At 44.0% G+C, this 12,336-nt stretch overlaps 1 protein-coding gene across 2 annotated transcripts in view; it reads right to left on the bottom strand.

The window, feature by feature from the left end:
• The window catches only part of PAXIP1 (PAX interacting protein 1), a 92,377-nt gene extending 90,213 nt beyond the window's left edge, over positions 1-2,164 (bottom strand). For both annotated transcript variants that reach the window (XM_077808383.1, XM_077808384.1), the window contains exon 1: positions 1,803-2,164. In XM_077808383.1, coding sequence (XP_077664509.1) covers positions 1,803-1,889 — 87 coding nt within the window. In that variant the 5' untranslated portion in view covers positions 1,890-2,164. The remainder of the gene's footprint in view (positions 1-1,802) is intronic.
• Positions 2,165-12,336: the final 10,172 nt, after the last annotated feature.

The following is a 12,336-nucleotide window of genomic DNA, read 5'->3' as shown; positions in this document are numbered from 1 at the left end:
TTATGGGAAAAATAATACCTGATCACATAATTAAAAGCTTTTCATAATGCATATGCATAAGGGAGCTGAATTTAGGTTGCACAGGCAACATTAATTCTGGCATTTCCTACCTTTTGGGTGCTTTACTTTGCTACTTTAATAATAAAAACATTTTTTGGTGTGTGTGTTTAATAGTATTATAACTACAAAAACAGAACAAATCTAGGTAAATTGTCTCTGAAAACTCTGCCATTTTTTATTTTGTCTCTGACACAAGTGCACCCTACCATTTAGAAACCTCCTGCCCTGACAACACCACCTGCTCCCTCCATCCCTCCGCATGTATCCCTGCAGGTGGTACTTCAAGTTCTGTTTTATTTTCACTCGTGGAATGTTTGTGATTTCTTAGAATGGTCTGATTGGGGCCTTGTGTGCTACTTACTGACAATCAGCCAAAACTTTGTGAAGAAGTTAGACTGCAAGAATATTCTGATTTACTTTAAAAAGTAGAGAAAAGTTCTTTTAATCAACTCCAGCAGTTAGTTATGATAGGTTTTTTTATACAATTCTAATACTTACAGAGATGAATGTTTCAAGTTTATCATATGAAACTATAACAAGTCCTAAAAAGCCCCCAAATCACATTTTTCACATGCAAAAAAGTAATAACTGCCTGCTTTAACAAAGTTATGTGCAAATATAGTAACTAAGTAGGCTGCTCACACGCCTAGCCCACACATGTTAAAGGGTATTCATTTTCAATCCAAGAACACAATGACAAGGTTCTCTGTATGTTCTCCATCCCCCACAAGCTAACTTTCTGCATAAAAGCCAACATGACCAGTATGCTCTGGAGCTGGGGAGAGAGTTGCCACTGGGGTCAGTGCCCATGGTCGGGTGCTGCGGGGAGGAATTATCAGTGGAGTCAGTGCCCATAGCTTGGAATTTGGTATGGGGTGTGTGTGTGAAGGGGGTATGTCAATGGGGTCAATCCCTGCAACCTGGAGTTGGGCATGGACGAGAGGGAGCAGTCAGTGCCCATGGCTCGGAGCTGGTCGGAAGGGTCTGTCAATGGGGTCAGTGCCTGCAGGCTGGCACCAAGCATACAGGGAGAGAGAGACTGCCAGTGGCTGTCACCTGGAACTGGGCATGGGGAGAAGGGGCCTGCCAGTGGGATCTGTATTGGCCGCCTGGTGATGGGCAAGGGGGAGGCTGCCTGGCAGCGGGGTCAGTGCCCACGGGCTGGCCTGGGGAGGGGCAGAGGGGAAGGAGGCGGCTGTCGGGGGGGGGGGGGCGCTACAGGCTGGCCCCAGGGAAGGGAGGGCTGTGCGGGAGTCTGTATCCGCGGGTTGGCCCGGAGGACGGTGGGGGGCTGTCGAGGGGGGTGGTAGAAGGGGCCGTGCCCACAGGCTCGCCCAGAGAGGGGGCTGCCGCCGTCGGAGGGGGCCGGGGTCAGCGCTGCCCCAGCGGCCTGGGGCACTGGCTCGGCCCGGGGCAGCAACAGCAGGCTCCCGGCCCGCCTCTGTTCCGCAGGAAATCCCTCTCCCCAGCCCCGTCCCGGCAGCTCGGCGCAGGCTGCTGTGGGGCCTGCGCACCGGGGGGCGGCCGGCCGGTTCTACGGCGCGCGGGGTCGACAGAGGCTGCAGCCCATTCGCCCGCACCCCCCTCAGAGAGGGCGCGAGTCCCTCCCCACCGCCCCACCTTTGCGCGGCGCGAGCTTTAAAGCGGCGCGAGCTCCCACGGCTGTCACCGGCGCGAGCCGCGCGGAGAAGCGGTGGAAGAACCCACAGTGCCCAGCGGGGGAGGGGGGGGTGACTCGGTACCTTGGGGTCGATGTCTCCCACAGCGAAGAACTTGACATCTTTGAACATCTCCTCGGGCACTTTGAGCTCCTCCCCGCCCGCCGACATGGTCCAGTCCGTGCGGAGCCGCGGCCCGCGCTCCCTGGGACCAGCCTGGCGCTCACGTCCCCTCCCCCGTCAGAGCAGCCGAACCGCGGGAGCAAGGCGCGCGCTGCGGAAGGCACCATCCCCCGCCGGGACCCGGGGGGAGACTAAGCCGAGCGGTCCGATCAGCGTCCCCGACTGCCACGGACTCCGCTGGCTGCGCCTCCGGGCACGGGCTCTCCCGGAACCAGGGCCGAGCGCCTGCGTTCAACCACGCCGCGCAGCCCGTCACTCCCCCCTCTCGCCACGTTCAATGGACTCTCCTCCCCAGCGAACGGGGCAGGCGGCAGGGCTGCCTGGTCCCGCCCATTAACAAACAACAGGGAGGAGGGAAGCCGCTCCCCTCGCAGGCCCCGCCCCTCCCCTCCCTCATGCTCTCCCTCCCCGTGTCCCCTGCTCCCCCGCCTGCCCCGTGCCTCCCCCTGCCCCCCCCTTTCCGGCCTCAGCCCTTCTCCCCTCCCCCATCTCATGCCTCGCTCAGACCCACCCCGCCAGCTTTCTCCCCCATCCCCTCCCGTCAGCTCCCCCCGCTCCTCCTCCTCCTCCTCCTCCTCCCGCCTGGGCACACGTGGGCACCTCCGGAAAGGAGCCTCCACGCCCCCGGCCCCGGCCCAGGCGGGGGGTTGCTCCGGCTCACGCAGACCGGCCTGCTGTGGGGGAGGGGGAGATGTCTGGCTCTGTCCCTCGGCCTCCCTCCCCGCTGTGCAGCCGGCTGGCGCGGTCCCCTCGCCCCTGCAGGGAGCGGGCTGCGAAGGGAGCTGTCGCTCAGGGAAGCTTCTGCGCAAATAAAGGTGTTGGTCTCCCAGGTGCCCCAAGTCCTTAAGCTTACAGGGGCAGCCCCCTACCCGTGCCGCTGGAAGAGTGCTGGTGTAGCCGCCTGTTGTCGGGGTGGGGGGAGAGCTCTCCCCTCCACACACTAAAAGCCGCTCACGGGGCATCTCCCACGGACATAGCGTTGGGCACACACGTGCTTATGCTGGCAAAATGTACGTCACTTGGGATGTGACCATTTCCCCCCCATACCTCAGACACAAAAGTTTTGCCAACATAAGTACTAGTGTAGACATGGACTAACTCAGGCCTTTCCAGTCCCCAGTGCTAGGAGGGAGCAAGCCCATTTATTGCCCTTCTCCCTGCCCTGTGCATTCCATGGCTCCCAGTTACAAACATGAGATTGGAGCTGCTCTACTCCATTTTAAAACACTGGTGCACGCAAAGATTCAAGTCCTATATGTTACCTCTGGCTTCTTCATCACTCAAGGCTCCATTCTCTGTCCATGGGGACCTAATCAATACTCAGTGACTAATCATTGCCTGCTGTGATAGTTCAGGTACTATAGATAATGTCCTAATGAGTATTAATATTTGTACAGATTTACATATGTCAAGCAATCCAGTAGTAAATGCCTCAGGGAACAAAGTATTCTGGGTTCTTTTCCCAGGTCTCAGAGTAGCAGCCCTGTTAGTCTGTATCCGCAAAAAGGAGTACTTGTGGCATATTAGAGACTAACAAATTTATTTGAGCATAAGCTTTGGTGAGCTACTGCTCACTTCCCAGGTCCGCTACTGATCTGCTACTCTCTGTTCCTGAACTTCAAGCCCTGATTCAGTAAAGCATTTCAGCACTTGCTTAACTCCCTTTGATGTCAATGGGACTTTAAACTTGTAAGTGCTTTGCTGAACTGGGACCTCAGTTTCCTCAGTTGTAAAATGTGGATAATAATTTCTACCTCACAGGGGTATTATGACAGTTAAGTATTTACGGCCAGATGCTGCTACCCTGATATTCGATATTACAGTAATTCACTCGGAGTAGTTTAATTGAAAAAGCTACTTGTGAATTAAGGTGCTGCTCAATGAGTGTTAGTGGTGGCAGAATCTGGCTGCTAATGGTTGTAAGGTGCTTTGAGAATCTTGGATGAAAAGTCGGACAGAATGCTAGGATTATTACTTAGTCACAACATTTTATTAGGTTACGGAATACATGAACAAAAATTGCAGACTATATAGCAGATATCAAATGCATGCTAATTTAAAACAACAAATTTACTACAGATAGTGACGGATTTATTAAACACATACTGGATACAACAGACAAGATACTAAAAAATACACCAGGCATAATATACAGTATACAACGTAAGGGCAACATAGAAGGAAGTAAGACAATTCATAGGACAGTTACAGGGAGAATTTTTTAAATTATCATTAAATATTGAAGACCCAATTCTGCTCTCACTCACATTGAAAAGTATCTTACTCTGGGAGTAGCCCCATTGAATAAGAATAATATTCTCTCAAAATAAGCTACTACTCAATTTGAGTAAGTGAGGCAGAATTGGGTCCTAAATAATTATTGCTTAGATATGCTTACTTGCTGTCATACTCCAAGTTGTTTAATTGCTATTTGTATACAGGTCACCCCCAAATATTTCTATTAAAATTATTATTTAAACTTCCTGATACATTTTTCTTCTTAAAATTCACATTTTCCATGGAATATTGTAACTACTTCAAAATTAGCAATCACATGTGGTTTATGGCTATTATGGTTTAAGTCCTTTTAAATATCATTTAAAACAAATCTTAAAAGAATAAGTATTTTAGCAGTTGTGTTGCTATTTGTAGATTTTGGCTTCTCTCCTCTCCACTCTTTTAGAATTGCTCTGACCAAACTTATTAGCAATCTTCTCATGGCTAAGTCTAAACATTTATTTATCATCAACACAGTTTATTGTTCTCTCTTCTTAAGCTTTCTCTATGCTGTTGGCTTATAAGTTTCTGTGCTAGGTCTACTGCATCTCCTCCTATCTTCCTGATGGGTCTTTCTGCATCTTCAGTGGATCCTCATTCTTCCCTCTTCCCCAAATGTCTGTATCCATCAGGTTTCTGTCCTCAGTTCCATCATTTTTTATTCTGCATACTCTTCTCTTGGTGATCTCACTCACTCCCATGGCTTCATCTGCCGTCTCTCAAATCTAATTGCCAAATTTGTCTCTTTACCAATGACTCCTCGTCTATCATCCAGTGTTATATCTTCAAGTATCTTGTACTGAATGTTCCACTGCCATCAACCCCCACCAAAAATGAATTTCTTATCTTTCCTCCTGATTCCTCTCCTCTACCTATCTTCTCTATCGCTATTAACAGTTCCCCTTCTCCTTCCCATCTCTCAGGCTCACAATCTTGGTGTCATCTTCAGCTCTTCTCTCTCCTCTTCCTACATAGCCACTCTCTAAGCCCTGTCCTTCCTGTAGTGTCATCAAAATCCATCCTATCCTCACTAGCCACACTGCCCCACTGTATGGTCCACACCTTGACTGCTGAAACCTCTCCTCTCCCTTTGTAACGGCTGAAGTCAAATTTCTCCCCCTCTGCTCTCCCTCCATCACACACTTTATTCCTTGAATCTGTTTGCTTACTTTGCCTCTTACTGGATCAAATTGAAATTCCTAGTCCTCTCTGTCAAGACCTTACACAATCTTGTTCCCTGCTCTCATTCCTTTCTATTCCTGCCTTTGCTCCCTATTCTTCTCCCAATCAATTCACTTTATCACTCCCTATATCTCTTTTTCACTCCTGTTTTTGTGCTTCCTATATACTGTCCCTCAAAGTCGACACAGTTTACCACCGCATCCATCAAGACCCCCCCTCCTTTTTCAAATCCCTCCTTAAAACCTACTTGTTCCAGGAATCCTTTCTTCCAACTTTTCTTCAGCAATCTCTCATCACACTCCCTTCCCTGAACAGTTGACCTATGTCTTGCATTTCTTTCTTTTTGGGTATCTTAGGGCCCAGTTCTACAAAGCCTTACTCACATTTTCATTACTCATGGAAGAAATCATTGAGACTTGGATTTTCCTAGTACTAATCCTTTAGATTGCAAACTCTTCAAATCAGACACTATGTTTTACACTGTTTAGAAAGCACATTGCAAATAGACAGCGCTATGTACATGATTTTTAATAATAAATACCCTTGCCCAGGCCTCTGCTTCAGTAATGCTAGGCAGAGGCAAGCTGGGCCGCTTTGATTTTCCAATACGATAGAATCTCAGAGTTATGAACACCAGAGTTACAAACTGACCAGTCAACCATACACCTCATTTGGAACCGGAAGTATGCAATCAGGCAGCAGCCGAGACAAAAAAAAGGGGGTGGGGCGGGGCAAACAGTACAGTCATGTGTTAAATGTAAACTACTAAAAAAAAATAAAGGGAAAGCAGCATTTTTCTTTTGATTAGTAAAGTTTCAGTGCTGTATTAAGTCAATGTTCAGTTGTAAACTTTTGAAAGAACAACCATGTTTGTTCAGAGTTACGAACATTTCAGAGTTACGAACAACCTCCATTCCTGAGGTGTTTGTAACTCCGAGGTTCTACTGTATTTATTCAGCAAGACAAATCAGGAGCAGAAGAGATCCACCTGATATTTAAAATCCCATCAACCTGACAGCCTCTTTAAAATATCAGATGTTAAGTATGCAAGGTCAGAGCCCTGCACATGTTTAAATCATTGAGACCTATCACTTAATGCCCATTAATAAGGTGTCAGTCTTAACCAAACTGTTTTTCCTGGCCAATTATGATCAAGATCTCAGGATGAAGTTTAATTCCATCTGGGCATGTTTAATGCAATGTGAATAAAAAGGGGGAAAGTCCATAAAACTGCACCACAGACAGAAATCCATTTTATAATCTTTAGTCTCTAAAAAGGGTGCATTTAAAAAACAATGCCTTACAGCTGTAAAGTTTTTCCCAATATGTAATTTACAGTTTCTCTACTGCAGCCTTTTTCTTTCAAAATATCTTCCTGATGGATTGGTACATTTGAAAAAACCCAAACTACTGGATATTTAGAATGAGGAATACTTCCCCGCCCCTCCTCCCCCCAAACAGGTTATAAAAACTAAACAGAGATAAGATTTTAGGGACAAAAGCTTTAAGTTCTAAAATCGGAAGACTAAAACTCAGGTCCTTGATCCTGAGATTCATGACAAAACCGCCATTGGCATGGAGCAGGATCAGGCCCAAAGATTATACCAGTTGAGTATCACAAATTTTTCTCCCTGTCTTTTGCAACATCAATGATTGCTTCCATTTCCCCCCCATTTTTAATAAATTCTGTTTGAATGCGATCAAATTTAAAACAAAAAGTGGGGGGAGGAGGGAGAAAGTAGCAAACAGTAATACATTTTTTGCAAAGGGAAATAGTTTCCAATTTTCTCCATTTGTTTGAATTTGTCTTTTCCCAGTCAGCAGAGGCTCCTTTCTTTCCCCACAGTATATGAGTATCTGCCTTCCACTGAAGTCAATGAGAGTTACTTGTACCCTGAGGGGCAGAATCGTGCAATGAGATTGGGAACATTAGTGCTGGTCTTAATGTAGAAGGTAGTTCTTTTTCAATTCAAGATTCCTTGGGGCATTTCAAGAGACAGTTTTTAATAGCATGTGAGATTTTTTAAAAATTTCATTTATTAGTTGGGCTGGCCTCAGAGACTTATGGGAAGCCAATTTACAGAGTTGTGTAAATTCATTTCTGAAATGACAGTCACAGTAGTCTCTGTCAGAGGCTCTTAAAAATGAAATATATATGTAAAGTTCAGGAAGTTATTTAAGCCAGGTTCATAATTTTGCATGCATATAGAGATTTATAAATATTTGAAATGAACTGTAATTTCTGTGGGATTTTTAGAGATTCTGGGCCTGATTTTTTCCTTTTACATCCGTGTAAGTCTGGAGTAATGCAACTGAAGCCAATTAGGAGACAGATCTAATAGCTCTGCGCTGCAGTAAAACTGCTTGTGAGAAAGAATTAGGCTCTCTCTGCCTTCACAACATAACTGAGACACAGTCTCTTTCCCACCCCACAATTACTTTTTATTAGAGAAAAGAAATGTTATTCTCATACACATCCCATCCAGACAGTTATTAAGGACTTTATTTTGCTTTAGGTTTATTTTGTAGCTGATTTTTCTGCCAGAAATGGTGAAGTCAGAGAAGTCAACTGACAAATCTAGCTAAATCTTATATCCTGATATTCACATCCCTGACTGATGCAGAGTAGTATCTTATTCCATGAGCGGCCCCACTGATTTCAGTCTGACTACTTATGAATTAAGGTGCTACTCAATACAAGTAGGGCTATCAATCTGCCCACATATGAATATCTTATCTTTATCCACGTGAGTAGTCTGGTTGGCTTTAAGGTGACCACTCACGTGGTAAAGATTACTCCTATGATTGGATATTCTTCTGAAACATCTGCTCTAGGAATTATTTTGGAGAAGTTCTAACCTATGTTACACAGGAGGTCAGACTAGATGATCACAGTAGTGCCTTCTGGCCTTAGAATCTATGAATCTATCAGTAAGAATTTGCAGGCTCTGTCCCTTAATTAGTTTCTAAATTAGAGGGGGATTAAATTAACTAACCTATTTTTAATACTCTGTATATTTAATGAGTCATCTTCCAACAAGTTATTTTCCAGTTTATGGCAAAAAAAATTACATCAAGTTCTGCATTTATGTTTATAACCTATTTTATGATCAGAGAGAATAGAGAACTAGACTGAAAAATCCTGATGGTAAATATTATACCCTTCTCACCCCCCCCCCCAAATATTTATCAGATATTAATTTCAAACTCTGTTTACAGGCCAACACCTGGACCCATGTCCAATCTGTGTCTCTAGCATGATGTCAATAACAGTTAGTGACAAACATACTCTTTCCAGCACTGTTAGGGTTACAAGTTTCTTCAGCTGAAATGGGGGCAATTCACAATAAGAGGATTCAGTGAAATCATCGTTAAATACTAATCTACAGGAACAACTCTGGCGGTGAGTGCCCATTCACTCCTGTCTACTGGTGTCTGCTGCTAATGTACACAGGACTGGGTGGACAAGGCATAAAAATCTGGAGAGAAAAAGTTACACACGTATCAAGTCTAAAGATTTTTGTTCTGTTTTATTTTTTAACTACAAACAAATCCCATCCGATTTCCTTCTTCCCCAGGAACAGGCTTATCAGTTGTAGCATTTTGTAATTATTTATCTTTCCAGATTAAATAAATCATATTGTTGAATTTTATATTACTAATATATATTTACACATGCAATAGAATATAACTATATAATATGTTGTATATAATATTTTGCATATGTATTATATACTATAAGCAAATAAACATACACCATAACAAGAAACTGTGCATGTAATAATACCAATTTTCATATATCTTCCCTCACTCACTTCAGACATCACTTCTATATGAATGCCAGGAGTGAACTCCAGGTCCACTGAAATCAATGGGAGTTTTGCCATTGACGTTAATGAAACCAGGATTTCACACAAGCTTAATATATATGGAATTAAGGAACATTTACATGAAAAAGTCCTTTTGTATATTATATACTTTAAATCTGATTATTAGACAATAAGTATGGCTTTCCAGTATTCCTGTGTTGTACTAAATTTCCATTTGTAGACCTTGATCCTTCAAGGTGTCTGTATTATCAATCCCAACGTTCAAGACTCAGCCCCCCAAAATCAAATTGGTTTAAAAATCATGAGTTTGTTAAAAATTAATAAATTTTAGGGGAAGGGGGGTTATTTGCCTTTGGGTTTTTGAGCCTTTAGGGTTTACATTTTCCAGCGTTTTTCCTCAACCATGAGGGCTAGAAACTTCGGTTTTATTTATATGAGAACTGAGATTCTCATATCATTGCATGACTACGGCTGGGGCTTGTTAGGAAGAGCTGAAGCAAACATCATAAGAGCTGGCAATGCTGAATGGCTTCTTGTGAGGTACTGAGCTTCCTCAACTCCCATGGAGGTGCTCAGCACCTTACAGAACTGGGACCTTACTCTGTTAGAGAAACATATGAGACTTAGGCCCTGCCTATAGTGAGGTTTTTGCACTGATGGTGTAATATGCCCTCATAAATTACTAGAGTAAGTGACACCTGTGCAAATCCTGTTTCGCACTGGTGTGGTGTGTCTACATTGGGGTTGGCACCAATGTACCTGCATCAATGTAGTTACAACTGCACAAATTTCCAAAATCCACATGTGCCCTGAATAGCAAACTTGCTGCATAAGAAACATATCAAATCCCAGTGTACAGTATGCATACATTTATGGCCACATTTTTAAAGGAGTTTCAACCTGACCTTCACTTTAGCACAGCAGTTTTCAACCTGTGGTCTGCAGACTCCTGGGGGTCCACAGACTATGGCTAAGATTTCCAAAGGGGTTGGCACTTCCATTTGAGATTTTTTTTTTTTTTTTATTCGTGGACCCCTAAAAAAAAGGGTTGACCACCACTGCTTTAGCATGTACACAAAATCACTTTGTCATGACCTACAGCTCCCAAATCAGGGCTGCAGGGTTCCTGGAGGTCACCACACTTCACCCATCCACTGGACAGCTTACTGGCATCAACTAGAACTGAGACTCCATGAAGCCCAGCTTCAGTAGACACCTCCACCCCTGGGGCCCTGACTGGTGGAACATTGAAGTGCCTGATTCGACTGCTCCCCCTACTTTAGCCTGAAGGAGGAGCAGGAAATTGTCTGGGCTCTACCCTGATTTGACCTGCTCATCCAATGCTACCTACTCCTGTCTCTGACCTGACTCCTGGTATCTGACTCTTGGTTCCTGATCTTTGACATATATCCTGATCCTGATCTCCTGGTTTCCTGACTCAGTCTGATTCCTGGTATCAGACTCTCAATTACCAACTCAGCTCCTGGTTCTGAACCCTGGCAAGTGGGGGGACCCAGCTGCTACTCTAGGCTAACCACTAGACCTGACAGCCCTGACACTTACATGTACAAGTGCTAGTGTGCAGAAATACATGCAATTGGCAGGATTTGCATAAACACTTGCATGCCGTTCATATGTGCAAATGGCTTTGCTTGACTAAATTATCTGTGTGCACAAATGATGGATCTCTCTTTCCCAATAAACTGTATTTTCACAAAAAGATATATTATCCAAGAAGTTTGTTAGTTTCAAGCTGTTGAGCTGTTTGTCAAAATAGGCATGCTTGCTACATTGTCAGCAAGCTAATTTTTTTCAGTGTGAGTTAACATTGATAAGAATCTTTTCTAATCATTTGAACCTAAATCTATAAAAATATGTACAGACAGGACTAAACTCTGGCTTGAGATGTACATGCACATTTCTATTGTCTTCAATGCACAGGCAAACATGATATAAAATTTAAAACTTGTCTTTCATTTGTGCGGTAACACTAGGGCTGTGTCTACACTGCCACTTTCAGCGCTAAAACTTCTGTCATCCAGGGGTGTGAAAAAACACCCCCCTGAACGACAAAAGTTTCAGCGCTGAAAAGCGCCAGTATAGACCGCGCTTTATTGCTGGGAGCCGTGTTTCCGGTGATAAAGCTACCACCGCTCATTTGGGCTGGATTTTTTTTTTTTTAAATCGCTGGGAGAGCTCTTCCACGGCGATAAAGCGTGTCTACACTGCCCACGTCACAGCGTGTAGTGTAGACATACTCACTGAAACGCATGTGCAACAGATGCTTTCACCCCCAACTGTTTGTCAGCTTCAGAGCTGCAGTGAGAATGGTTTGTCATGTGTTTGAGATTACAGAGGCTACAAAAATAGAATACTCAATAATAATGGGGGATTTCAACTATCCCCATATTGACTGGGAACATGTCACCTCAGGAGGGGATGCAGAGATAGAATTTCTGGACATCATTAATGACTGCTTCTTGGAGCAGCTGGATATGAAACCCACAAGAGAAGAAGTAATTCTTGATTTAGTCCTAACTGGCCCACAGCATCTGGTCCAAGAGATTAATACAAAACTACACAAAAATTAGGAAGCTAGTTATACAGAAACTAAAAGGAACAGTCAAAAGAGTGAAATGCCTGCAAGCTGCATGAAAACTCTTTAAAACCACCATAATAGATGCTCAAGTTAAACGTATACCTCAAATTAAAAAAAAAAAAAAAACAAACAAACAGTAAAAGGACCAAAAAAATTCCACCAGAGAAATTCTATACAGAGTAAAAGAGGTGATTAGAAGAAAAAAGGCAAACTTTAAAAATTGGAAGTCAAATCCTACTGCGGAAAAGAGAAAAGAACATAAACTCTGGCAAGTCAAGTGTACAAGTATAATTAGGCAGACTGTAAAAGAATTTGAAGAGCAACTAGCAAAAGACACAAAAACGAACAGCAAATTCCTTTTAAGTACATCAGGAGCAGGAAGACTGCCAAAACATCAGTTAGGGCCAGTGGACAATCAAGGTGCTAAAGGAGCACTCAAGGAAGATGAGGCCATTGCAGGGATGCTAAATGAATCTGAGGAAGTGCCCCAGATTGAGGTGTCACTAGAGAAGATTTTGGAACAAATTGATAAATTAAACAGTAGTAA

Source organism: Eretmochelys imbricata, chromosome 2, assembly GCF_965152235.1.
Source record: "Eretmochelys imbricata isolate rEreImb1 chromosome 2, rEreImb1.hap1, whole genome shotgun sequence".
NCBI classification, from domain to species: Eukaryota; Metazoa; Chordata; order Testudines; family Cheloniidae; genus Eretmochelys; species Eretmochelys imbricata.
The sequence above is the reverse complement of the archived record's forward strand: the minus strand, read 5'-3'. Positions and strand labels throughout refer to the sequence as shown.